Source organism: Centroberyx gerrardi, chromosome 8 (genome assembly GCF_048128805.1).
Source record: "Centroberyx gerrardi isolate f3 chromosome 8, fCenGer3.hap1.cur.20231027, whole genome shotgun sequence".
In the NCBI taxonomy this organism is placed as follows: Eukaryota; Metazoa; Chordata; class Actinopteri; order Beryciformes; family Berycidae; genus Centroberyx; species Centroberyx gerrardi.
The window spans coordinates 9,434,584-9,461,247 of NC_136004.1; the positions used below are offsets into that span (position 1 = coordinate 9,434,584).

At 44.7% G+C, this 26,664-nt stretch overlaps 3 protein-coding genes across 5 annotated transcripts; 1 reads left to right on the plus strand and 2 right to left on the minus strand.

Annotated features, from left to right (window-relative positions):
• Window positions 1-1,076: 1,076 nt before the first annotated feature.
• On the minus strand, window positions 1,077-4,749 carry asphd2 (aspartate beta-hydroxylase domain containing 2). 2 transcript variants are annotated; one of them, XM_071909493.1, is made up of 4 exons: window positions 4,670-4,749; window positions 2,049-3,250; window positions 1,493-1,606; window positions 1,077-1,212 (listed from the first exon to the last, which is right to left on the minus strand). In XM_071909493.1, exons 2-4 carry the CDS (start codon window positions 2,911-2,913, stop codon window positions 1,103-1,105), a joined length of 1,089 nt encoding a protein of 362 aa, XP_071765594.1. In that variant the 5' UTR covers window positions 2,914-3,250; window positions 4,670-4,749; the 3' UTR covers window positions 1,077-1,102. The 2 variants fall into 2 exon arrangements, with proteins under 2 accessions (XP_071765594.1, XP_071765593.1); XM_071909492.2 differs by having other exon boundaries at window positions 4,460-4,718.
• A 1,588-nt stretch (window positions 4,750-6,337) lies between these two features.
• ggt5a (gamma-glutamyltransferase 5a) lies at window positions 6,338-12,900 on the plus strand. 2 transcript variants are annotated; one of them, XM_078285352.1, is made up of 12 exons: window positions 6,338-6,597; window positions 7,183-7,310; window positions 7,411-7,506; window positions 8,508-8,694; window positions 8,822-8,982; window positions 9,218-9,364; window positions 9,558-9,688; window positions 10,125-10,309; window positions 10,696-10,787; window positions 11,089-11,222; window positions 11,424-11,534; window positions 12,103-12,900. In XM_078285352.1, exons 1-12 carry the CDS (start codon window positions 6,431-6,433, stop codon window positions 12,247-12,249), a joined length of 1,686 nt encoding a protein of 561 aa, XP_078141478.1. In that variant the 5' UTR covers window positions 6,338-6,430; the 3' UTR covers window positions 12,250-12,900. The 2 variants fall into 2 exon arrangements, with proteins under 2 accessions (XP_078141478.1, XP_071765602.1); XM_071909501.2 differs by having other exon boundaries at window positions 11,116-11,222.
• A 3,224-nt stretch (window positions 12,901-16,124) lies between these two features.
• Window positions 16,125-26,664, minus strand: lrrc75ba (leucine rich repeat containing 75Ba). The gene is made up of 4 exons (XM_071909523.2): window positions 26,383-26,664; window positions 23,004-23,132; window positions 21,843-21,955; window positions 16,125-16,728 (listed from the first exon to the last, which is right to left on the minus strand). Exons 1-4 carry the CDS (start codon window positions 26,662-26,664, stop codon window positions 16,125-16,127), a joined length of 1,128 nt encoding a protein of 375 aa, XP_071765624.1.

Consider the following 26,664-nt stretch of genomic DNA (forward strand, 5'->3'; position numbering starts at 1 on the left):
ATGTAGGTGTTACAGTAAGTGTTAAGCAATTAGTAATATGTGTTACATGTCAGATACGTGTTAAGTAATAACACTGGCAAAATGGAATGTTTTCTTTAAGGGTTATTCAGTCTTTCATCATGCCTGGGAAGAGGTCAGGACCATAAACGCTTCACTGTTGGTTTTAATTCATGTACCGCTAATACAATAGGTTTCCCCGCTATAAAAGGAGCATGTACGCCGAGCAACAGCAAGAGAATGACTTTATTGCTTGGCTTGTTAAAGACTTGGACACGAGTCAGTCTTTATGCCAATAATGTTCTGCTCTCTACCAGCACACTGTTAAATTGAACCAGGCCACAAGCAAAAACCTATAGATATCCATCATAAATAACTGATACTGGATGTACATCAAAGCTTAACTTCAAACAATTTTAGCCCAGAATTCCTTCCAGCCATTATGAGACCGATAAATCATTCAAGGAAACATTTTGCCCCGATTGTCGGAAAATTAAATGAAAATTTATCAGACATCTGAATAGGGGTTCACTTCTTTTTCTGTAAGGCAGAATAAAAGGTTGAATATATGGGGGAACTGATTAAAAGGTTGTAACTTTTGTAATTGTCCTATCACATCATTTACCTATATGAAACGTCATGAGACAGTGAGATAGAATTTTGATTCAAAATAAAATACAAACTACAGATAAGCAAAAGGATTCCCTTGCCACCGCATGAATGCATGTTAATAAAATGGTTGCATGAGCGAGCGAGGACCTACTGACATTTGAGACTTATGGGACTGAAAAAGAACTTTTTAGTACGGCTGCAGTTTACTCGTAAATATACAAGCAGCATGTGAACAGATTGATAAAAGAGGCCCATTGTTTGGTCAGTCGATAGCTGCTAAGAGGAGTTACGGTGAGCAAGAGGGTATGAGACAGAGAATATGTACACAGTGAATGTGAGCGTTGGTCTGGAAGCTGAAAAAGAGTTGCTCCCCAATCCTACAGACACTGCTCTTTGCTAAATGTCATCTGTCTCTTGCTTGGACATGGTTTCTCACACACGGCTATTCCCCCCCCCCCCCCCCCCCCCCCCCATCCTCCTCCTCTTCCTCTTCTCAGCGACCTGGGGTAAAAATGTAGTCCAAGGCCTGCCTCTCAGCGGCGGCCACGTTGGGGTGCCAGAGGTCCACCATGAAGACCACCCTGGGGCCGTCCTCTGCACTGCCTGGACACACAGAGGCACAGAGGTACAAAGATCAAGAACCCCGTCTTGTCGTGGTTCCTAATACCCCCAATCACACTCAGATTAAAATTCTCGAAACAAATCACATTTGCTAATCGGCTTTCGCTAAAACATTTGTAGCTTTCTCTTCACTTTTTTCTTTGGCGATATTGGTGAGGAAAGTAAAAACTCTGGGATTACCATTTTTGGGTCAATCCTCTTTCAAGGAAAAATCCAAAGAGACAGAGTGCAATAAAAACATCTAGTTTGAATCCCTTCTTACCCTCATGGAAGGCCCTGTGGAGGAAGGAGTCATCAAAAAGCAGACAGCTGCCCTCAGACCAGCACTGCGGCTCTCCACCAACCACCAGCTCACAGGAAGGGGGCACTCTGAGACCTGCAGGAGAACGACAACAAGTCCGTCCACACATACAGTATGTAGCCTATGTCCTGACAGAGTGTCATTTAAGAGCATCCTGCAAATGAATCTCACACAATAGTAAACGTTGCTATTTTTAACCGTCTCACAGGGACACAGTTGGAAAAAGAATCAAAGCTCAGGTGCAATGAAAAGAAAAAACAATTCATAGCTTGAGCCAGTAGTTCTCAGTCATGTGTCATCATGACCTGAGAGTATTCAGGTTTTCATTCCAACCAAATACAGCAGCTCATTTCACTGATTAGTTCCTCATCTCTGGTTGAAGGTGCTAATCAGTGAAATGAGCTGCTGTAGTGTTTGGTTGGAATCAAAACCTGCAGACTCTTGGGCCTGGACATCAACACGGTTGAGAACTGTCGTCTTAAGCAGTTCTCGCCCTCTAAGCAGTTCATTCTCTTACCCAGGTGGCAGCGCAGCCTGACATTGGTGGGACCGTAATGCTCGGTGATCAGAGCTCCGGGCGTCAGCACAGAGAAGCAGGCGTTTCCGAACACGTTGTTGGCGATGAAGGTGCGCAGCTGGCCCAGCACCCTCCAGGCCCGCGGACACCTCCTGGCATTGAGCGCCAGAGGAGTGCCTTGGTTGACCAGGTAGTAGGTCCACCACTGCCCGTGAGGGGTGCTGTTGGCTTTCCACCCCGGAGGCAGGGAGGAGCCGCCCCGCGCCGGAGGGTGGTGGTAGATGTTCTCGAACTCAGCCAGGAGGGCCGGGAAGCTCCGCTCCAGCAGCTCCACGTCGTGCTTCTGCGCGTCCCGGGAGAAGAACGGGGCCGAGGGGAGGTCGGGGAGGAAGAACACCTCCGGCCGCTGGATGGTGGGCCGGCTGTTGAGGTATCGGCCTTGGTCGCGAACCCCTTTGTGCACCCTGCCCATGCCGGACCAGGTGTAGCGCTTGGCGTAATCCTGCAGGCTGTGGTACAGCCTCTGGTTCAGGCCGTCTCCGGTGCTGGTGCAGCGGAAGCACTCCGTGGACTGGCAGTAAGCGAAGCCGTTCTGCTCTTCCACCGTGGACGACTGCCTCCCTTTGGACCTGCCGCCGCCCTCTGAACTCATCAAGACCCCCCCGCCCCCTCCGACGCGGCCGGGCTCTCCGCCGTACCGCCCGCGCAGGGGGCTGGAGCTGTGCTCTCGGCCCACCCTGTAACAATACCACACAAAGAGCAGCAGCAGGCACATGGCCGTGCCGAACGCGCTGGACTCGCACTCCCTCATAGACTGCATCCCTCCAGCCACCATCTCCCTCACGCTCTCCAGTGACCACTCCATCTCGGCTCTTCTCTGGATCGCTGAGTCTGACGGAAAGAAAGCGCTGATGAAAGATCAGTTAACGCGGCTTGCTTGATGCTGACTGAAAGGGGCCTTAAAACACACACAGGGTGTTTCGTGAGTCTAGTGGCAGGCAGCTCTTATCAGCCCCCCCCTACTGTAAACAGTCTGCTGATTTGATATGACACACTCGGTCTCCAGTCCTAACATTTCAGCACTCAGGGACGAGGGGAGGTTTTTCCTTGCATGGTGTCTGGCTGTGCGGTATTTGTGCTGCTCCCTCTCTTGTTCATTCAGACAAATGCAGACAGACACCGCACCTTAGGGTATCTGTGGTCTGAAAAACAGAGAGAGAGAGAGACAGAGAGAGGGAGAAGGAGAGAACAGGACACTGTAATTAACGGCTTAAGTGCTGCTGTATAATATTACCCATTCCGATTCTGTTTAATGTTGGTGTTGCTGTGTTCACACAGCTGAATGAGTTAATCTGATTACACGCAGGTCCCATTACACAGCTACGTTGCTTCAACACATCTGTGACACATCTTCCTCTTAAGCGTTTGACAGAAAATACACATCATCTATGCACCACATCTAAAAAACACCTGCTGAAACTCACCCACACACTGTGGACTTCAAAATGACTGCACCGTGCACGCACACACACACACACACACACACACACACTTTGAAGGCAATTTGGAATTCAGCTATCCACACACCCCTGTACTGCACTGTATAAAACCATGAGTCATGGGCACATTGCTGCATTTAACACAAATCTCTTTCTCTTTCTTTCTTTTGCGCACCACGCACACGAGCGCGCGCGCACACGCACGTACACGCACACAGACACACACACACACACACACACACAGTGAATTATGTAAACGTAAACAGTGTTGATACCCACCCACATTTATAATAGGCATTCATAGGTTGCTCAGCAGTAGGCTGCATAAATGGATCCTCGGGGGGTTTGGCGAGCTGTAGTCTGTGCAATCGTATGCTACCTAAGTAAAAAACTGGATTACATGGGTATGATTACATAATGATAATGGTCCAGCAGCCAAAACTCGAGGACTCTATGCAATGCGTCAACAGTGATCACAACTCCACAATGCTCTCTCACCAAAAATGGTCGGGTAATCCTGCTCCAACAGATCCTCCCCTCTATCCTGTCTGACAGCAACAAGACGCCCCCACATCCCCCCATACTCCCGCTGCTTTTAGGACAGACCAGCTCTGGTTATCTAACACAACCTTTGGGAAAACCAAAACCATCTAAAGCAGACAGCCTCTAGTATTATTCCTCCACTAGCCCCCTCATTGGCCAACTGTTTCCATGTCATCTGGCCATTACACGCCTGCCTGGGCTGCAGTCATCAGGCCAAGGTGTCATGTCAGCCCATACAAACAGATGGCCAAAATACTGATGAGCTATTACGTTCAATAAACCACGGTAAATAAGCAGATAGCTCCTGTTTTTTTTTTTCCTAAGCTACATGGTTGGTGTGTTGATTCGTGCACAGGTTTGCATCCATACCTACTCAACATTCATGACTGTGGCCAGTGGAGAGGAAGCAGCGGCGCACAGGTGTTTCTCCAGGCGAAGCTGCGCACCACTGCAGTGCAATAGGTAGACGGATATCACTCGCCAACATTATAGGAAATATTTCCAAAATGCACAACAGGAGTCCTAACTGTAACGAACACGCATCTTATTCCGCGAAAAAATGACAGTAAACAGCCCTACCGACGGCTGGAAAGCCTCCCTGTTGGTGGTGAACAGCGGCGTCGGACTGTGGCTTCTAACAATATTGTTGTAAATACTGGAGCTCCACCGGGGAAGCCAAGCCACATCAAGCGTCAAGCTGCCTGAATGCACAACACCACTTCCGGTTACCGCTTTCAAAATAAAAGTATTATTGACGAACATGAAACGAATACATTTCAGGAGGAATTTGTCGTAAATTAAAGTACACTTTATGTTTTTATGCCAAGTCCTTCATACAGATCTATGTGAAATGTTACGGACACTCCATATTTAATGTATTGATTCCACTGAGTATTTTGCTGTTCTGTACACCCAAATACATATGCCTTTTTCAAAAGTGACTAATTTTATGCTTTTACTTTGAAGGCAAAATCTCATTCTTTCCGGTATTGCTCTGGTTATCTCCGGCTGACTTGACACAACTGGAAGCCTCCCTCTTCCGTATGGCACAAAGGCTCGAGACTGAATGGCTCGCCCATCGACAACTGTTTGATCAAGCTACAGACTACAGTTCCCAAGATGCAGTGCAACTTGCGAGGGTTGCGCCCACAGCACCCATTAAGCAATTGCTTAGTGATAAAGAGTTTATTACAAGTGTGGCAGCATGATACGCATGTTTTCCTGGAAGTTTGCAACAGTACATAGGCTACTTTCAACAAGTTCCGTTTTACATTATTCTCAACGGAAAACAGGCTACAGATGATTAGCCGAGTCAAAGAATTAAGGACCCTTACAAAAAAAACACTATAATATGCCTACAGACACTTACAGTGTGTCTATGGTACTCAGTGGTGAGTTTTTCTTATAATATTCCCATATGGATATATAATGTATAGTTTCCGTGATATTTGCATATTTTCCCTCTAAAAAAAACATCATATGATTAATATAGCCTTTTTCGAAAGGTTTTTCAAGTGACTTTAAAAAAGAATCTAATATTTTAAGACTAAAGATATTTTTTTAAGTTTATGTCTGGTTACAGTCTTACCTGCGATAATAGCTCCACATGCTTCAGACATATGTCATTGCAGCCTGTTATTATAAGAGATTGACATTAATCATGGGACAGAGGTAAGACATACCTCTGCTTTACCTGCTGCTGCCACTGAAAGTCAGACTCGGACATATACAGCTGATATTGATGGCCAACTCATGCTGTGATATTGCAACTGTATAACTCAAGGAAAATATTTTCTTGTGCGCGCTATTGAAATGGCTGATTAGTGGAGAGTACACCTACACTTTAAAACCTGCTATTCCAGAGCCCCTAATCTACCAACCCACCAGGTACTGTAATATTGAGTTAGGCTTGTGCCAAGTCTCCCAACTGGCCCACTCTGGTGTGCGGGACTGGCAGGTGTCGCCTACTGTAAATGTCTCAGTAGATTTAATGTGGATATACTCAGGTCTAATTCACTGTCGCTCCGCCCACAGATCAGTAACTTCTGCATCATGGCTTGAGGTAAAGCTCTTTTGGCATGACTCAACAACAACCGTGCCACTGTTTGTGTCAATGACAACTTTCATCAGGCAGGGGGGGCAGGGGGGGGGGGGGGGCGGAGCTAGACTGTGCAGTACGCCCCTTCAGACGGGGGCAACCGGGCAACCAGTCAGCCAGCCAGTCAGTCAGTCAGCAAGTCAGTGAAGTTATAATAGTATGTCATTCAGAAGAGACAGCCTACAATATTAGATCAGATGAAACTTGAATGATCCCCGTGGAGAAACTGGATAATATCAGCCATGGCGAGGTCAAAGGCGAGGGTTTACATGTGCTGGTCACTGATGCTGCTCTGTGTAGTTGCTATAATTGTGTGTATTGCTGTATTTGTGAGGCGACGCTGTCCAGAGGAGGCTTTTCCAAACGCTGCAGTGGCCGCAGACTCTGCAACATGCTCAAAGATTGGACGGTAAGTGGCAAACACACATCTTACCTATTTGTTAGGCCTGCACACATATTTCCTTTTGATTGCACAGACTGAATCTGTTTGGGAATTGGCTTGGAGGAACAGCAAAAACTGCACACAAGTAATTTTTTCATCATTCATTATCCTATATAAGAATTCAAATATGCGTGAAGAGAGTTGGTGACCATTCTGGATCGAGGTTAGGAATCATGACCAAGTAATAAATTGCCCCTTTAAGTTGTTATTTCCCTACAGTGGTCAAATCTGCCGCTGTACATACAAAACAATAAACATGTAATAATCATCTGTATGTAGATCTCAATAGCAGGCTAAATTAAAAAAATATATGGTTCATTTGCTGGTTTTATTAACGCTGTTCAACGTTGGATCAAGTCAAGTCCAACTTCATTTTTATAGCACATTTCATACACAAGGAAACTGAGTGTGCTTCACATGAAAAGCCAGTTAATGCAAAACACATACAAAAGGAGTGCAAACCCGCCATATATCCACATATCAGATGCATGTGCCATAGAGAAAATACACAGTGAAGTTATTCAGTCGCGGCTTGTGTGTGAAATCTTTCAGAGACATGCTACGGAGAGGCGGATCAGCGGTAGATGGCGCCATTGCTGCGCTGCTGTGCACCTCGGTCATCAACCCGCAGAGCATGGGCATCGGAGGGGGGGCCATCTTCACAGTGATGGACAGCACCGGTAACAGACACAGCCCATAGCCCACCAGCAGAAATAATGATTTTTTGTTTTACTCCTGTTGGGAACACAAGGCTGATTTTCATGTTTCTTCTTCTCTAAGGTAAAGTGAAAGTCATCAACTCCAGAGAGACCGTCCCCAACACCTTCAAAGCCGACCTGCTGACTGCATGTCCCAAGACCTTCAAGTTGGTTTCGGGTACTCGTCTTTATGTAAACAAAATACGTATTGCATAATTATGGGTAGGCTACACAGATGCACCAACCGCGCACACACGCAGACACACATAGTTTCCTCTTCTGGTTTCTGTTGTAAGCGGCCTTTCTTGTTTTTCTTGCTCTTATTGTTGAATTAGGTATTAGGTTACAAATGTGGAGCACTATCAGACAGAGGAAAACCTGGTGTATAGGGTTAGGGTTGCACACTAGCCTTCCTTCACGAAGCCCTCTCTGACTGTCTCTTCCTCTGAGTCTGTTGTGTTCAGCCCAGTTCAAGTCAACAGGACTTTAGTTACAGTGTGAAAGATGTATGTCTGGTCCAGTTCGTCACGCCCGGGGCTGCAGATGCTGTCGGCCCTTTCTTGGACTTGCAGATGGCTGCGTTTCTTCCTTTTCCTCTTCCTCCATTCAGTACAGTCTGATTGTATACACACTGGGGCCCCAGCGGCCCTGACAGAGGAGCCGGCCACGTGCTGAGCGCCGAGCCAAGACCACACACGGTGGAACGGCGGACCTAAGCTGCCTATTAATCTTGTTGTGACATGTACTTGTAAGCCTACCTAAGGAGAGAATAACAAGGAAGTACAATGTGTAACTGATGTAGAGAGAACATCATTAGTCTGGCTTCCCGCACACCTTACCTCCCTGAATCTGTCTCTTCCCGTGTCAGTCCAGCTGCTGTGGAGCTCAGCGGGTAGAAGATGACGTTTTTTATGTAGTATGCAATATAACAATCAAATAAAAGAAGAAGAAAAAGAATGCTAAGAATAGAAGGTAAAAATGCTAGAATAAAAAAAAAAACAATCGGATAAAAGGCATCACATAAAGGCAAGTCTATAAAAATAAGTTTCAAGAAGTGATTTAAATGATGGAAGTGATTCTCCCAGTTTATCTATCTATCTATCTATCTATCTATCTATCTATCTATCTATCTATCCATCCATCCACCCATCCATCCATCCATCCATCCATTTTTCCCAGGTAGCCAATGGATCGGGGTCCCAGGGGAAATCCGAGGTTATGAACAGGCACACAGGCTGTATGGGAAGCTGCCGTGGGCCGGTCTGTTCCAGCCCACTATCAAACTGGCCAGAGACGGTTTCCCCATTCCTGAAGTCCAAGGTCGCTTCATCCACATGCTTGATAACAACGACACCCTGCCGTTACGGTACGAACAACAACTGATGGATAAAATACATGAATGTGCTGCAAGGAAAGCATTTCACCTCTCTTCATCTGCAACGTTTAGGCCAATATAGTGTCATGTAATGTTGTCTTCCCTTGTGTCTGTCTAGCAAGTTGTTTTCAGATGAGAATGGAAAAATGCTGAAGACCGGTGATACTGTGAAGTTCGAGCGGCTGGCCGACACACTGGAGACCATTGCAAATGAAGGGGCAGACGCCTTCTACACTGGAAAAATAGCAGAGGATTTAATCCGTGACATACAGCAGGCAGGTATTGTCAAATGAGTCTCATCATGCTCTCTTTTCCCAGCCATTTTATACCTCCACCTGACAGAATGATCTAATTACAAATGAACAAATCAATCAGTCTGTAAGGCACTAGAGTGATCACTCACAGACTCCACTGTGCCCTGCCCGGATCCATTGTGAGCACTGATTATGTAGGGCTGAAATGCATTTATTCAGTTTTGCTTGGCAGAACAATTTGTTTTAATATTTTTGCCCAGGAGGAACGCTCACGATGGAGGACTTGGCATCGTATAAAGTCACGGTGACTGATGCGTGGGCCGTTCCCTTGGGAGACTATCAGATGCACATACCTCCGCCCCCTGCGGGAGGCGTCATCCTCAGCCTCATCCTCAACATCATGAAAGGTGCCTATATAGGCCACATAGCAACCGCTCACCTACTCTGTCCGGTCTCAAACTGGAGCTTGTAAACCATGCGCTGCTATTCCCATATGTGTGTATGTTCTCAAGCAGAGCCTATAAGCCGTCCCTGAACGCCAAATGTATCTTATTGATCAATTGAGTTATTTCCATATCATCTAATTGTTATAATATACAGGATACGCCCTGGATTCTGCTTCTCTGATGGGTGAACAAAAGACGCTCACCTATCACCGCTATGTTGAAGCCTGTAAGTTCGCCAACGGACTGAAGAAATACATCCGTGATCCAAACTTCAGCTCAGAAGAAGTACGTTTCACACGATTTAAAGATGAATATTCACATATAGCGCACTAACTAGTTATGTTACTGTCATTTTATCCCAGCAGCATTTCGCTAAAGGATCTCAGAAGTCTCGACAACATACTGAAATAATGAATTATTTGTGTAGATTTCTGCATATTTTACACATGCTATTACTTATTTATCAAGTTTATGTTTGAGTAATTAAGTTTGTTTACGGCTTGTGTGGGATCCCACGTTCAGAGTTAAAACATGGATTGTTAATCTCCTCAGAGTTTAGGCCTGAATTCATTCTTTTATTGTTTTCTCTGTGAGACGAACAGAGAGCTGGAGCCGGCTCTCAGACCAACACTGCAGCTGAATACATTTGTGTTAGTGTGATATGTGATTTCTTTTTTTTTTTTTGTTGTTTCCTAAAATGATTTCTCTGTTCTTCTCTCAGATGGCGAAGAAGTTCACTGAGCAGAGCTTTGCCGATCACATCAGGAGCTTGATCAGCAGTGACAGGAGCCACGAGCCGCAGTATTATAACATCACCCCGTATGTAGACAGCATGGGGACCACACATGTGTCTGTGCTGGCTGAGGATGGGTCTGCTGTTTCTGCCACCAGCACCATCAATCACATGTGAGTATCTGATCCCAAGAGCTTTGAGAGATCCACCGTTACAATGATTGTTGGTAGGAAAACAAAACTCAGTGTGGGCTATTCTGCAAATTGTAAGCTATCATAAGACCTTTTCTTGTAAAATCGCATATTTATCTGCATTTTGAATATTGTGCACTCAAGATTAAGGAAGTGGTTTTCCTATCTAGAATAGAATTTGGAATGAAACTTACCAAAAAAGTCTCAAAAAAGTCAGCACTGTTAGTATATATTGTGTATAATCATTTAATCTCTCTTAATAAACTCATGTGTGAAAGATGCTGTCCAAGTATGAAACAGTGTGATTTCTCCACATCATAAGCATTACACTGTATATCCAGCTTGTCCAATGCATTTTTCCATAACAGATTTGGCTCGAAGGTGTTCTCTCCGAGCACTGGAGTCGTCCTCAACAACGAGCTGTCAGATTTCTGTGGGAGAACAGATCACATGATCGCGGGTAATGTGATGAACATGAAGCGACTTTTTCCATTATCACTGAAGAACTGCGAAATACAGATAATCTATGTTTTTCTGATTCATAAAGTAGCATCCTTGCCCTTATTTAACTGGGCAAGTTGACTGAATTAATTTGTATTTATAGTGATGGAAGTTGCAAGGGGAGGGAGGATTACATACACACACACACACACACACCCCGCTGATGTACATACATTCACAGCATTCAAAGTAACTCTCCTGACGGCCTTCATAATTGCTTTTTTTGTTCTCTCTTTACATCGCTGTTTCTGCGTTGTCAGCCGAGGGTTTTGTTGTTGTGTTCACAGGAGAGCAGCCTCCCTCCTCCATGTCTCCCGCTGTGTTGACGTCCAAGTCGAAGACGCTGGTGGTCGGAGCGTCTGGTGGGAGCATGATCACGGCTGGGGTGGCCTCGGTACGTGTCCACGGCAATCACACAGAGTGCCGTTAGGATAAACTGCCGCAGACAAACACCCCTGGTCAGAGTGATAGCAAGTGCCGTCCTCACCGTCCACCATGTGCTCCGAATCCAGTCTGTAATAGTCACCTTCTGACTGTAATGTAATGTTTCTGGCAGCAGCGTCCCTCTTTAACTTTATTTCTGTCTCTCTTCCAGATGCTCATGAACCACCTCTGGTTTGGAAAGAGTCTTGAAGAGGCGATTGCTGCTCCAGTTGTCTTTGTAGACTCTAAAAACGCACTGAAGTTTGAATCCAACTTCGATAAGGTAATAACCACACTCATCTATTCTGTAACGCATCTTATCTATTCCCTTCCAACAATGCGATGTTAAAGTGGTAATCCTTTTTTAAAATTTTGGTGACATCTTTGCAGCTTTGCGGTGTTTCTGCACGGCACTTTCCAGAGATCACCTGTCAATCAAACAGTGTTGTACTGTACTCCAGTACTGTGACGTCTTTTTCCTGGGATTTTCTGTTGATGAATTTTGAGTTTCTTTGTCTGTTCAGCCATGGTGGCTATCGCTCATGTTAACTCCTCAGTTCTTCTTCTGTTTATTCCAAACAAACTGCTGTTGCTGCTGCTGCAAACCTAAAACGCATCACTTCTTGTATACCAGACGATTTTTCCCAAGAAAAGACTTACCAGACACCGGTTGTTTAGAACAGCAAATGTAAAAGCTTTCATGAACTGAATACAGGCTGAATCACTACTGTGTTATATCATATTCATATAAAAATGTCATGGATTTTCACTTTAAATGAAAGAAATGACCAGCTTAGAAATGATTGATTTCAGCCCATCACCTGTAACTGAGATCTTTCTCCATTCCTAAGGTTGTGGTGGAGGCTCTGACAGCTCTGGGACACACGCAAGAAAACGCAAAGTACTTCTACAACGTGGTCAATGCTGTGGAGAAGGAGGACGGCTGCATCCGTGCCATATCTGATGCCAGGAAACAGGGCGAAGCGGCTGGTTACTGAGAAGAAGAGCCGCTGTCTTCGGTTACGCAGGATGACCTCAAGGTTAGTGGGACCATCCTGTAACCCGGAGGGCCACAGGTTCAATTCCCCAACAGACGGTGTGTCTCCTGCCATTATCTCCTTGAACAAGACACTGAATCACAGCTAGGCATCGGCTAAATGCATAGCCTCTCCACAGAAAGACTGTAATAGTGACATGATGGATCTGGTCACGCAAGAAGAAACTACTTTCCTGTATCCTACCTCTTCCTTTTTCTCATTTGTACACACTTCTATCTCTCACTCCTGCTCTGTTTTCTATTGTAAGGGTAGAACAGATGATGATACTGATGTACAAATGTTCATTTATTCCATTTTTTTTTAACATATTAGAAGTGACTTTTGATAGCTCCTCTTAATGCCTGAAATGTAAGATACAAATAGGCCATTTTAGAGCTCCTCATTAACCAAGCTGTGCATGTGTGTGTATCTGTTACAGGTGCCATTCAGTTGTATACAAATTCAGTGCTGGAGTTATTCTTTCACCTTTTTTGTATGAGCTGTTTTAGCGACTGATATCCCAGCACTATATACCACTGTCCAGTGAATATATGTATGAGCAATTTGTAACACTTGTAATATTCAAATATTAAATATGTTGTCTTTTTTTAACATATGTTAGAGTGAATACTATGTTGAAGCTGATTGTAGTATAAGTAACTGAAAACCTTCTCCCTATAAAGTTGGTATTCAGGATGTGAATTCCCTGCAAGAAACACGTTGGATTCCCACACTTTGAAGGGATATTTCAGATTATTATTAGATATTTTATTTTATATGAACTTTGAGTTCTTTTGCTTCACCCAAAAGCTCTGTTTTGGTTTTTGAAATATCAGATGAAGACATTAGTAGCAATCCTTGTGGTCGTCAATGGGGTTAACAACCCATGCCATTCTTAAATTATAATAAATTCCTTCTACACAGTGAACAATGTTGTGAAACAGTTGGGAAACAGCTTGGAATGTACTACACGTGATTTAATGGGTTTTTATCCCCACTGATTTACACTGGCATTGCTAACAAAATAAATAAATAAATAAAATCCTGCTTCCAATATATTAAAAAACAAGCATTGAGGGAAGTGGTTTTGGATGCACTGAAGTGACCCTCAGTAGATGATAAATCAGATAGGCCTGTTAAACCTAAAGCAATCCCTTTAAGCCAAGGACATTTCTATTGAAATCTGCTCTATAAATCTGTTCCTGCATGCCATATTGTATTCAGTAGAATCTACGTGACTTCCCTGTGCTGTTTTTCATAAATCATTTTTCTTTTTTGTGCCGGAGCATGCCGCAGCTGAAGCAAGATAATCAGATCAAATAATGACTCATGCAAACACAAAGCTCCTTCCTGAGTGAAAGTTTCTGAGGAATGCGACGCATTTCATGTCTCAGCTCATCGGCATTACCTGTGAAATACTTTGGATCCGCGCAATACGTTATGGGCTTTCACAGGTGGTTTCTAAACTCTGACTCAAAATGAAGAGGAAATTAATTGATACTGATCGGAAAAGGTCAGATAATAAGACCCTGGTGGTTTCCTAGCGTGTCTCTATTGCCCTGCATCATGGTATTTGGACCTTGGGGGGTGTGACAGTCACACTGTGCCCTGACCTTATAGGAGCCACCTGTTGCAAATGCCACATTACCATCTCTGGCAGCAGGGACAAAAGGGTGCCTGGAGAGGACCATGGGTAGGGCCTCATGCGACGACCACCCTGCCTTGCCCTGGCACATGATGGCAGCTCCGGCGTTTCCCCGACGCCGCGCACCGACGCAGATCATCTACTAAACAACGTCAAACAACCAATCCAAAACAGCACCGACTGAGCTGCTTCCTCTTATTGCCCTATTTACAGACTAATCTGCATAAATAAATCCTCTGTTTGTTTCGATGAGCAGCTGCAGGTTCTGCCGGTGACCCAGATGTGCAGCGCTCTTTCTTATTCTGGAGCTCTTCAAAACCACAACAAACCCACAGATCACTTGATTTTTGATCGGTTCTTTTATTGGCAGTCAATAATCAATGTTTGGCATGAGACAAATACACACAGGCTACAACAACTAAGAGTTGGACGTTGACACACAAAACGTGAACTGTGAACCAAGTGTACAGTGCTCTCCCTTATTCAGATAAAACATTTTACATAAAAGTGTCCGCACTAATTGCAACAACTAAGTATTCCCAGCTGAATTTACATTTCGCGGTAGTCTAATCATATCAGGCATGTCCCCTTTGTTTGCTTCCCAATTGTTTCAGCTTAGGAGGTTACTGTGCTCAGTTTCATAGTCATTAGAGTAATTATTATAATTATCAGGTTGGACAAAAGACAAAACACCAAAACAATAACACAAATAATTACAGCAGTAATCAGACGTTTCACAACGACAAACACACATAATACACACTTAAACATTTATTATATATCTGATGAAGCGAGTATGATTTTCAATGATCCCTCTAACAATCATGAGCCTTTTGGTCATCAATTCACCTAAAAGAGGTATGCTTTCAAATGATGTTTTGTAAATATGATCTCCGATGGAATTCATAGTCAAAAACAGTGTATGTGCCCATTGAGGAACTGAAAAAGGTCTGAGTACATGTTAAAAAAAGAAATAGCTCCTTAAAGTGCATTGCAGTGTGTCGGTCAGTCTAACTTAATCACTATGTGCTACTGCGAAGGATATGACCGCTCAGTCCAGTGCTTTGTCAGTCTGCTCTGACTACAACCAACACGTAACAGTCATGGCTGTGCCTCACAACAAACACAGGGCCACGTAGGTATAAATAAACATAAATTACAACACATTTGTAGAGAGGATCGGCAGTAGGAAGGGCTCAACCGTGACTCCGTTTGCGGTGCCCTTACTACTCAGACTCAGCGGCCCACGTTAGCGGTCGGCTGCAGTGTCATATATGCATTGTAACACTGTAATTCACATGATAATGACTAGAATAATTCAATAACTACAAAGAGATGAATATCAGCATTTAGGCAAGTACAAAAACAATCAGTGACAGCTACCCATTGTTGAGTCCTACCTGTTGTCTTCTAAGATTGCTTTGTTCACCAAAAGTGCACAAAAATAGCCTGTGGAAATACAACAGAGCCATGTTTTGTGTCCTCATTTACATCTACACAAGTGATGCGTGGGTATTCACAAGTGGACATTTCGAAAGGGGGGGAAAACGCAAAAAGTCTTGACTTAGCAGTTTTGCCGGTATCACGTGACGGGTCGTCGGCTGTATAGTCTGTTGAACTTGTGTCATAGCTTTTGTTGAGAGATTAACAGAGAACACACAATGTGGAGCTAGGCCCTGCCTGCCAGAGAGAGTCTCAGTCCTGGTAGAGAACCCAGAGGGATCTACTGTTTCCAAACGAACTCTAGTTCCACTTCACCTACCACCGGGATGCTGCTCCTCCACCCAACCAATTGATCTAATGTCCTTGGGATTGGCTCCTCAGCTGCCACTATCAGAGAGAGAGAGAGAGGGAGAGAGGGAGAGAGAGAGAGCACCGGTTCATTAACTCTTCCAGCCCCCCTCCAATGAAACCGCACCTTGTTCCCAAGAGCACCATCCGCCAACACAGTAAGTCCACCATCGTGATTGTCACTTTGCCGTCATCTTGTGTGGGTTAACTCATAGATGGTTAAGATAGGCTTTGGTTGCCGTGTCGGGACAAGGGTTTCACAATGTGGGCACTGGACTCCCTCGTGCCTCAAAGGGTGACTGGGCTCATGGTGTGAGGGCAAGAGGGCAAAGGAAGTAACAGAGTGCTGCGGGACGACATTTCAACCACAGTTGGGGCGAGCCTACGGGAAAATACCCCATCACCTCTCACAGTAGTGGAGGGTGAAGTCTTTGCAGAGACGCTTCCCCCCCAAGCCCCACGGCTCCAGCTCCAGCTTGTTCCCCATGTCGTCCTCGTCGTCCTCGTCATCCTCCTCCTCCTCCTCCTCCTCGTAGTGGCTGGGCTCCTCGATAGACGTCTCCAGGTGGTAGCAGTAGGGCTGGCCCTCGGTGTACTCGTAGATGGTGGGCAGGCTGCTCTTCAGGCTGCAGCGCCGACGCAGGGCGACCAGCAGCGGCTGAGGCATGGTGAAAATGTCCACGTTGTTGCCGAGGTCTATCCAGGCCAGGCTGGAGAATTTCTTGGGGTCTTTCAGCATCTCTGTCAGGTCTTTGACTATAGCCAGGGTGAGGCGGTTGCCGTTGAGAGCCAGGGTGCCGAGTTTAGGCATCGAGCCGAGAAGAGGCAGGAGGAGCCGCAGGTTCTCGTCGTGGAGCTCGGTGAAACTGATGTCCACAGACACGACGGCGTCCCCGTTGTTCTGGAGGTAGAAGGCCACCTGGCGGACGTCCCGACTGGACAGCGGGATGCCGGACAAGTCGACCGTGTCACTGGACAGCTTTTTCTGTAGGGTTGTCTTGAGACTGTTAGGGGAAAAAGGAAGGGGAAGAGAGTACGGTTATTTCTAAGGAGCATCTTTGACATGAAAATGCATACAACAGTTCAGGTCAGGGTTTAGCTGAAGAGGGAGAGGGGCGAAAAGCTCTTCGGGGTCTGAATGTTAGCATTCTTGCCCCAAGTGTATCCTCTACCTGACCTGGGAACATGCCCTGGTGTCATGTTATGTTTCCTGTGTTGTATAAAGGAGGGGGTGGTGGGTTGGCTTGGAGCGGAAGGCTGACATAGAGACTCCAGCATGGGGATTTACTAGTGTAAACAGAAGAGCCAAAACATCCGAACGAGCCAGCAGCCTGAGCTTAAAGCACTAAGGGCTAGAAGCCCCGAGCTCCTTATATCACACAGCCAAAATCCTTTATTATTGGAGTGTGTGGCGAAAAAAGAAGTTTGAAAATCCTGAAATAGAAGCCTTACTATGATCTAGTCTAGAAAAAGATGGAATGAAATTTAAGTAAAAGACATTTGGCCACTCTAATTGTAAGACAGTCAAGTACATTAGAAGGAGAGAGATGAATCAAAACTCATAGAATTGTAAGAAGACACAATTTTGTGCATTAAGAGGACTTAAGACATCTCAAGATAAGATACGGGTGATGGCTGAGTATGACACAATATATTGAAGTGATTCATCAGATGTATGTCGGTCATTAAAGGCAGGATCAGGCTTTATTAAATGTGACTCATCAGTGCTGTCAGTGTGTGCTGGATATCTGTCTGTCTCGGTCCACAGCCTCACAGCACAAGCTTTGGAAATCTTTAAAGCCTTTCAGGACAACATTTGTGTGATCCAAGCATCTGAGGCAGCACTGGTATATACGTAATACTCGGTTACTTTGATGTAGCGTTAATGCTGGCTTTCAGAAGTTGCACCTGATGGAACTGACTGAGAGAAGTTATGTTACGACCATGGATGCAGCTTTACCCTGCAGCAGATAATATTTGTGCATTATTTACACACTGCGTTGCACTTTTGTTTCAAGTCATTCCCATTTACCGGTGCCCCTTCTCCCCCGAGGATGTGCGTTTAACTTGAGCTGTTATTGAAGTGGCCTGCAACGCTGATTCAGTGTCAGTGTGAATTATAACATCTGCCGGCACTCAGTGACTTACTGTGACATCCATTGCAGTACCTGTCACTTGTGATGCATAGAAGTATTTTTTGGTCAGTTTGAAAATGGAGGGCTGCGGTAACATTTCGTGCCCGGTTGTGCTGTGTAGTGTTTACTAGTTCATATTAAAAACAGTGGATTATGAGCATGTAAGCGCGCTTTTTATTAGTGGGAATTCGATATGAGACCATCCCAACTTGCAAAACACACAGAAAGAAGCATGACGCACCCCCCTAATGGAGCCACACAGGCTTAGCGGGAACTTAATCAGCTGTGAGTGCGCAGAACCCATATGATAAAGACAGTGTCAAGACGGCTGAATCCTAATAGAAGCGCCATGAGAACAACGTCCTCCCCCTCCCTATTCTTCCCCTCCAGCCCAGCCCTCGCCGCCTTTTCTTTGACCGAAAACCTCATCTTCACCGGCAGCACAAGAGTCCTAATGGCCGCGGCCAGGCGGGGCTCCCCGGCAGGTGTGAATGGGTTTTGATCAGCCAATTCCCTCTCCGTCAGACGGGCCCGTCCTTTTGAGCTCAGGAGGCAAGAAAAAGAGATTTCTGAGGCCTCGTCTCCAGCAGCCTCTTTCATCCTTCCTCCACACTAATCTGATACAAGGAAACAAGGGATGGAGCGGTTTTTGTGGCCATTACATCCACAAGAACATTGCTAGTCGGGGTCAGTGCAAATGAGAAGACTAGTTTATAGATCAGAGAGATAAAAAAATAGAAGAGCTTAAAAAGGAATCAGCTAATGTGGTTTCTTTGGCGGTTCAGAGGTGTGGCTTACTTGGCTACATGCAGATTACAGAACTGCTATGAGCACAAATAGGCTGTGCTGTTTGGTACTGAATGTACTTCATACATCTTGCCAAATAGAGGGCCAAAGCAGATGGCTGAGGAGAAGTAATCCCTCTATGCACCACACTAAATATCAAAGTGAAATCAGTACAGGAAAAATGTAATAATGCAAATGGTATTCAACATTTTTGTAATAAATGATGCTGACCAAACGACATGCATAGCATAACCAAGTAATCTATTAAATATCCATTACGTAATTTAAGTCATCTATTAAATGTCCATTACATAAAGAAGTCATCTATTAAATACACATTACGTAATTAAGTCCTCTATTAAGTATTCCCACTTAAACACCGGGGAAACAAAGTGTGTCCCTCGTCTCCAGGTACGGATCATCAGTCTCCGTGTGTCATTGATTTAACATAATGTGGCGTCATTTGAATTCAGAGAGAGTGAACAGCAAATCAAATCCCTGTTGTGACTTCTTCACATAAATATTCATATTGGGAGGGTTAGTTGTTGCTATTGAATTGAGGTTAAAAAAAAATATGCATAGGCTATGCAAAAATGAACAACGGCAAAACAAAAACTATGAAATGAATACTTTGTAAACTGTGCATGTGTTAGTAAGCAGCTGGATAACAATAGCTGTCATAACGAATCCCATTTCAGTCCAACTTTAAATAAGTATCTTCCAGGAGTCCATTTTCTCCTTAACTGTCCCCGGGGCTATTATTGCGCTGCTCGCACCATTTTGTTTTTGCGGAGTCATTAACGTTTAAGCTTTGCTCTATTATTCATTTCAGCCCTCTCATGGGTGAAGAGAAAGGCTGGAGGGAGAGGAGATGAATATCAAGTCTAATCAGATTGCTCGGTGAGGTTTCCCTCATTTTTTTCTGAACATTTTGAAGGCATTTCTGCCTTAAAGCATGACATTTCTAAGAGTATGCACTGAGTGTAGGACAGCATTAGTGGAAGGTCTGGGTAAATTGTTATTGTGCCTTATTGTGTATTTTCCTGGCAGAGCGGAGCTTTTAGCCGAAGCTATCAATAGAAGTGACTGATGGCCCCCTTAGGAAGATTTAACAGACATGGGCTTTAGTCTGCTCAATATTTATTAGCAAATTTGAGTGATAACAAAGAGATGAGAACACAGAAAAGTTACAATGAAGGTGGATATATGAGAGGAAAGTGGTGTGAAAAGTAGAGGGAATGGTCACTGAATGGTAGTTTTGGCAGTTTTATGCCCAATAGGCCTATTTCTAGTTGAATGTGAGTGATGACAGTGACAAAGGAAACAGGTGATTATCAGGTCAAATACTGCAGATATAACAGGAGGACATTTGTGTGAAAATCAAAGAGAGAAAAAGGTCACAGAATGGTAATGGTGGCAATTTTTACGCTCACATGAAATTACCCTTAAGGTGAGAGCGACTCAACAGCATTCTGGGTCGCCGCTCCCATTAGCCCATTGTCAAGCTCTCCTGATTTCATAGGAGTGGGGGGGAAAAGAAATAACCATTCCTAGCTAAAACCCAAATAAACTAGTTAGATAGATTAGCGAGATTAGTGAGCTTCAGACATTAATTCAGCGTGGCATTCGAGTCCAAAATGTGTATACAGTATTTAGAGCGACCAGTGTGCAGTGCTAATGCTGGATAATGACGGGATGAACAATCCAGTGGCATTAGAAGGACAGAGACGTTTCTGTTTCCTCTGAGTACAGGGAAACCTTAGAGAGGTGAGACGGAGGCATTTTTAGACGGAGGAGAGTAGTCCGCCTGCAGCCGAACAAGGGCGGAAGTTAAACGGAGGTAAAATCCACCCTAAAACATTATTTATGATATGCTATTCCTATTATCTTGGACAATTTGATCCATATTTATTAACAGGAACAGCTCTCTCCTGAAACTCCACAGAACCGTCACTTTAATCTGAACTGCAACCAAGAGAAACTTTCTGGAGCTGCTCTCCATTGACAATGAATGGGAGCTTGACTTTGCACTCAGACAACTCAGACATTATTTCATAGTTCTAACACTTCTAAACCAGAAAATGCATCAGCCTCTCTGGAAACTCACTGTCAGTTTCCACTAAGTCCATCTCCTATTCATAGTCAATGGAGAAGTAAGTGTCACCGGGCTTTTTTGTTTCCAGCTCTGAGGGAGTTGTTCATGTACACAGCTGAAGCTGTCAGAGCCCACAGTGGCAACACACTGTATTAAAATTCTGTTTTGGGGTGGATCTTTTGCTTTAATGATTAATGTTGCTCCTGCTGTCTCAGCCAGTGTCAGACCGTCTCTCTCTCTGCAGGTTTTACGAAGCCAACAACATGACTAAGTAAAAGGAAGCCCTTCAGCTAGGAATTCAGCGATGGTATATATCTGCACATTCTCAGAGCTGCTGTCAGTGTCGGTTAAATCCAGTGTCTCTCCTCTTTTGGGCCGAATTAAACGTCCACGGGCACAACAAAGCCTCGCTCGTGCGGGGAGACAGTGAAGCGTCTGATCCGTGTGAATATGTATTCCCTTTTCTCTGATTCTCCGCGTTGATACCGACCACTAAGTCGTAATGAATCTGTCTCCTCTCGCTGCGTTCGCATTGTCCTGCTTTTCCCACTCTGAGATTATTCTCATCTCCAGAAAATGAATGCATTATGCGCACTGTCTATCCATCTGTAGAATAAGCAATTACATTAACAAGCCTCGTGATATCCTGTTTCTTTTCATGAATAGGATTACCAGACAACACCTAGGCGCACAAAAACCTGTCTGCTTGCACACAAGCTAATTCCGCATTCATCATTTGCACATCAAAAGCAATTCATTCTAAGAAAAGGCTTTCATCGAAACAGGAGGAATTATTATTTTGAACGTGACCCTCTTAAAAATAACCAGATGGAGTCATTTGTTGCTGTGCCACTTTTGAAGAGTGTAAGGCCAGTGGCAGTGCACATCCCCTGCACGGACCTGAGCACTTAACAGAAGGATGATTGACAGCTGTGGTTACCATGGCGTTCCCGTCAGGTCAGCCTGTGGCCAGCTCTGTCCTAGTTCAATGTCAGCTCCGAAGATGGAAATCCGAGCGGCGCTACATGAGGCCGAGCGCCGTCTTCTGTTGTGCGGAGCGGCAGATTTATTATGGACTGGGTGTCTGGACAGAAGGTCTTACCAGGCTTGGGATTTCCGTCTGGACATGCTCTGCCTCAGCCACTTGGAGTGCGGGGTCAGGTGGTAGATCAGCTGTCGGCAAATCTTATCAGAGGACTTTATGGTGTCTGTGTCCTGTAGCAAATGCCAGAAAGTATGGATTAGTAAAGCGGCAAACAATAACGAAGCAGCATCTTTCAATATGAGACTTTCTGTGTGCTGTCTCTCTTGGAAGATGCTACATTCTGTGCACAAATCCCTACATCTCATTGTTTCACACTGCAGTTGCCTTATCTAGGTTTTGGTCGCTGGTCACAACAGTAGTTTTCTCTGTTTCCCGAAACTTCAGCGGTTATCAACGTGCAACCGCAAGATCCTTAACACAAACAGGACAAAGGCTTGTTATTATCTCCGACGCCTTGAGCTATTCCTGAACAAAACACAATTTAGGTGCCTTGCCGGAACAAGAAAATCTAATCACATGCAGTGTGCATCAGTGGGAAAAACACAGGAAGAGCAGAGGTGAGGTGAGACTCAGCACAGCCACTGGTAAACTCAGTTCTGTTCATTAGTCATGTTTGTTATGTTGTCGCTTTTGGTAGCCATTGCCTACATCAAAATAATTAATCATTTCACTGTTAGAGGTTAAGACACACAATGATTTATGAATTCCTCTCCGTGTGCATAAAACACGACTCTCTCTATTTATGGAGCTCGCTCGCTTGATTCCCCGAGGCTTAACATTAAAGGGGAATTCCAAATTGTTATTTTGCAGAAGTAAACAATTTCCTGAACATTTTTCCTGTTGTTTCATGACTTTTCAGTTATGACTCCCACAAAATCAACAAACTGCACTGGTTGAAAGAAAGCGTTATGAGCAGTCATTTTCCAGGATCCATATCAACTGGCTAAATTGTGCTTCATAATTCTAGATGCTTAACAGGAAAACATCTCCCTGCAAAATTTCTTTCAACCGTCCGAAGCAATGCAAGTCGATGACATCCTCAGATTGCATTTTCATTGATCTTGAGAACTCATTACTGAAAACTCATAGAACAACAGAAAACCATCTGGGGGATATTTTTTAGGAAAATGCCTACGTTTGCAGAATACTAACATAAAGCTTGATTTCTTTTGTGTGAGAAGGGAAAGCACAGTGAAGTGAGCGGTGTGGAAGGCTGACCTTCTTCGGGCACTGCATCTCCCGGGCCAAGCTGAGCAGCAGCTCGTGGGAGATCGGGTCCACCAGGTTGAGGAAGGCGGCGTTCTTGTATAAGATGTCATTGAGCGAGGTGCCTTCCAAGCCCAGATCCTACCAAACCAGACAAGATGAGGAGAATCAGAATCACAGTTGTGAATTATGCTAAAGATTTAAATATCTAGCAGCATGGCTTTGGACCTAAAGGAAAAAACACAACTGCAATACTGATGAAAACAGGTCCATGCAGTGTCAAGGGCAATGTGATTCAAAATGGAGAGATAAAAGAAGTGTTTTGTTTTAAATATTCATTAAAGGAGACAAGAGCTTTTATCTACAGAAGGAAAGTGAAATCTAGGGGGAGTTGCAGTAGGAACTAGGTCTTTTGGCATACATAATCTCCCCTCTGTGGCACTGAGCCACAGAGAATTTCCCAACATGCCACAGTGTGTGCGCATAAACAAGACCGCTCCCGACTGATATCGCTGTTGTCATGTGAAAACCTCAGAAATCAAATTTTAGTGATTGTCATTTTTTTTTCACTACAACTAAAGGATTACATGCATTCTACCATCTTTGTTCTATTCAAAACCCCACTGGAAAAACTCAAAAATGAATGGCGATCAAGCTAAAAACAAGCCTGTTTTTCTGGAAAAGCTGACATTTTGGAGATACAAGGTTTTCAACCTGCAGCCAGGATATATTCCCAATGCTGCATGTTATTTTGGGGAGAAAAAAAGAATCTCTAGACCCTTTATCACTGTGGATGATTCTTTCTCCCTCATAAAAGAAGACAGTGGCCTTTTAAAAGGTTAGAGTTTCAGTAAATGTGATTAAAACATCTGTGCACCACATAAACAATCTATAAACGGGTCAGAATTGACAGCCGTCATGGCGGGTTGCATTAGGACATGATGAGTCAAATGTGGTCCGCCATAAACACGAATCAAAGCAGCTAGAAAAGGGGAAGACTTCCGATGACCTTTTGAGTGTAATGAGAAGACGAACAGTGAGCGATGCGGCTGTGTGTATTGAACTGAGAAGTACAGTACGCTCTTTCCCCCTGTCTGCCTTCATCACATGGATCTGAATCACCACCTTCCATCCTGAAGGTCCTAATGAGGCAAACCATGATGACAGGGTCAAGCACTCACGCAGCCCATGCAACTTTAATGAGAGAAGAAAGCCTGTGAGACACAGATGCATACACACACACGCACGCACCTGCACACACACACACACACACACACACTCAGACACATACATTTACTCAGAACACAATCGGCATTGATTGTAATAGACAGTTTGAGTGGGAGGCTGGCAGCTCCACATAACTGGCTACCCTTTTAACAAGGGCAACAGTAAACACAGACTCAACCCAAGGCGGGGGAGAAGCTGCTTCTCTCCTTCTGAGAGGCAAGGTATAAAAATAACTCACTTCTGAGTTTAGACATGATCAATTCCTGTGTGCGAGCACGACATGAAGACATGAGTCCCTTTCCTATCTGTGGCAAAGCTCAGTGTCCTTTCATATCTGTAGCAGAGCTCAGCTGAAGACACTGCCACATTGTAACACGCCAATTAACTGAACTCTGTGTTGAACTCCTTTTAAATGGAGATAGATACCAGAATAGAACGTCTGAGACATCTGCCTACTTGCGATGCTGGGAGTAATGATAAAGTAAAGGCTTATTTAATAAAAGTGGAGCTCATTTGGAAGAAGCGAGCCCCGCTCCCCTGTGATGTGGCTGTCGTGCAGCCTAGGCCGCTCAGTTTATCTCCTTGGCTTGATTAAGGAGGTTCCACGCTCTCCTCTGTCAAGTCTTCAAAGTAATTAACATTGGATTGGCCGACAACTAAAGGAGAGAGGGGAGCCTAAGAGCCGGCAGACAAATGAGACCGCCACAGCTGCTGTCACAGCTTTAATACACCTACATATTCTATTACGTATGTTATAATACTGCAAATCCCATTGCAGGCACTAAAATGCTTTCAAAATAAATCCCCTCGCAGTGAAATCCAACGCTGATGAGAGAAAACAGAATTCAATGCATAATTTACACCGTATATGAGCTGAACCTTGTGTAATACTCCATATCACACACATATTAGATTAGCTACCTGTAACTGCATATTGTTGCTGTTGGGTGAAAACCTTGTATCTCCAAAATGTCAGAAGAACAGCCTTGCTTTTAGCTTGATGACAATGCATTTTTCACGTAATCCAATTTGTTTTGAAAGGCTTTCATAAGCCAAAGAGGTTGGAGGATTTTCTCAACCCATAGAGGAGCATGTAATCCTTCAGCTGAAGTGAAAACAGGAAAATCACTGAAATTGGAGTTACAAGGTTTTCACATGACAGCGATATGCATGAGCAAATATGAAAAGACATTTCCGTTACAACAATACAAGCATCACAGCTATCTGGATTTTAAATTTTGTGGACTTCCTGTTCAAGAAAGTGAGAGTTAATAAATCCTTATGAGGTGGAATCATTTTGTAGTGTGAAATACAGGAGTCTGGGGCTCACAGTGTTGCTGCTGGAGCACAGGTCCATTACAGAGAAAGAGACATTAGGACTAGAGAGGGGTGGAGGGGGTGGGGGTGGGGGGTGGGGGGCAGGTTGCTCTAATGGGAGCGTACAGCCTAGGGAGAGGTGAAAGGAGGATAAAAGCAGAGATGTAGAGAGGATGGTGGAGAGGGAGCCAGTGGGAATGTCCAGATCCAATCTAAAAACAATGAAATTTGACAGAATGCAATGAAATACTGGGCACAATTTGACAATTTCCACAATTTAACGCGCAGATTATCCTTTTCGAATTAAATGCCAACATAAAACCACAGTTATACCCAGGGAGAGAGTGAACTCGGGTGAGTCACACTGTGCCTGCTGCTGAAACAATGTGTCATAGGTGCATCGCTCTGAGTGGCCTACTTTCTCCAAAAAAAAATTACTTTTGGGAGGGACGGTGGAAGCGGCGGGGTCACACAGAGACACCCAGAGGCAAATTGAGGGATGAGGTGAGCCCATGTGAGCCGGGCAAGCTGGGTTAGGGTCAAAGGTCAGAGTATATGGAGCTATGGTGCAGAGAGGAGCCTGCAGCAGAGGCACCTGTTGGCCGGCAGGACAGCAGCTGACCCGGACCAACACAACAAGTCAAATCAAACCGGGTCTCATCCACACATAACACTCCCTGCCTGCCTCGATTCCCCATCTGTTGCTATGGGATGCACGTGAAGGATGTAGCTGCATCACGTGATCCAAGCAGGCGTCTAAATGCAACCCAGTAACGTATGGGTAAACAAGTCTGACTTGCAGTGCGCACCGAGGCCAAGGACGCAACCTGCTGTAGTTTCTCCTTACCTTCCTCAGTAATTTGAGCACGTCGGTCGCCTGCTCTATCCTGCGGTCGCGGAGTAGCTTCTGTATCTCTTTGATCCACGCCACCCGCCGCATGTACGGGCTGTGGTTGGTCCTCCGCAGCATCCCAGGCAGTTTGTCTGATTTCAGCATCAGTGCAAACAGAAAGTCCCCGCCGCCCCGACTGCCCCTGTCGCTCTCTCCTGTGCTATCTAGATGCTTGCGTCGCTTTTTGGAAAAATTGTCATTGTCCAGACTGCTCTGTCTGCTCAGCCTGGAACCCAT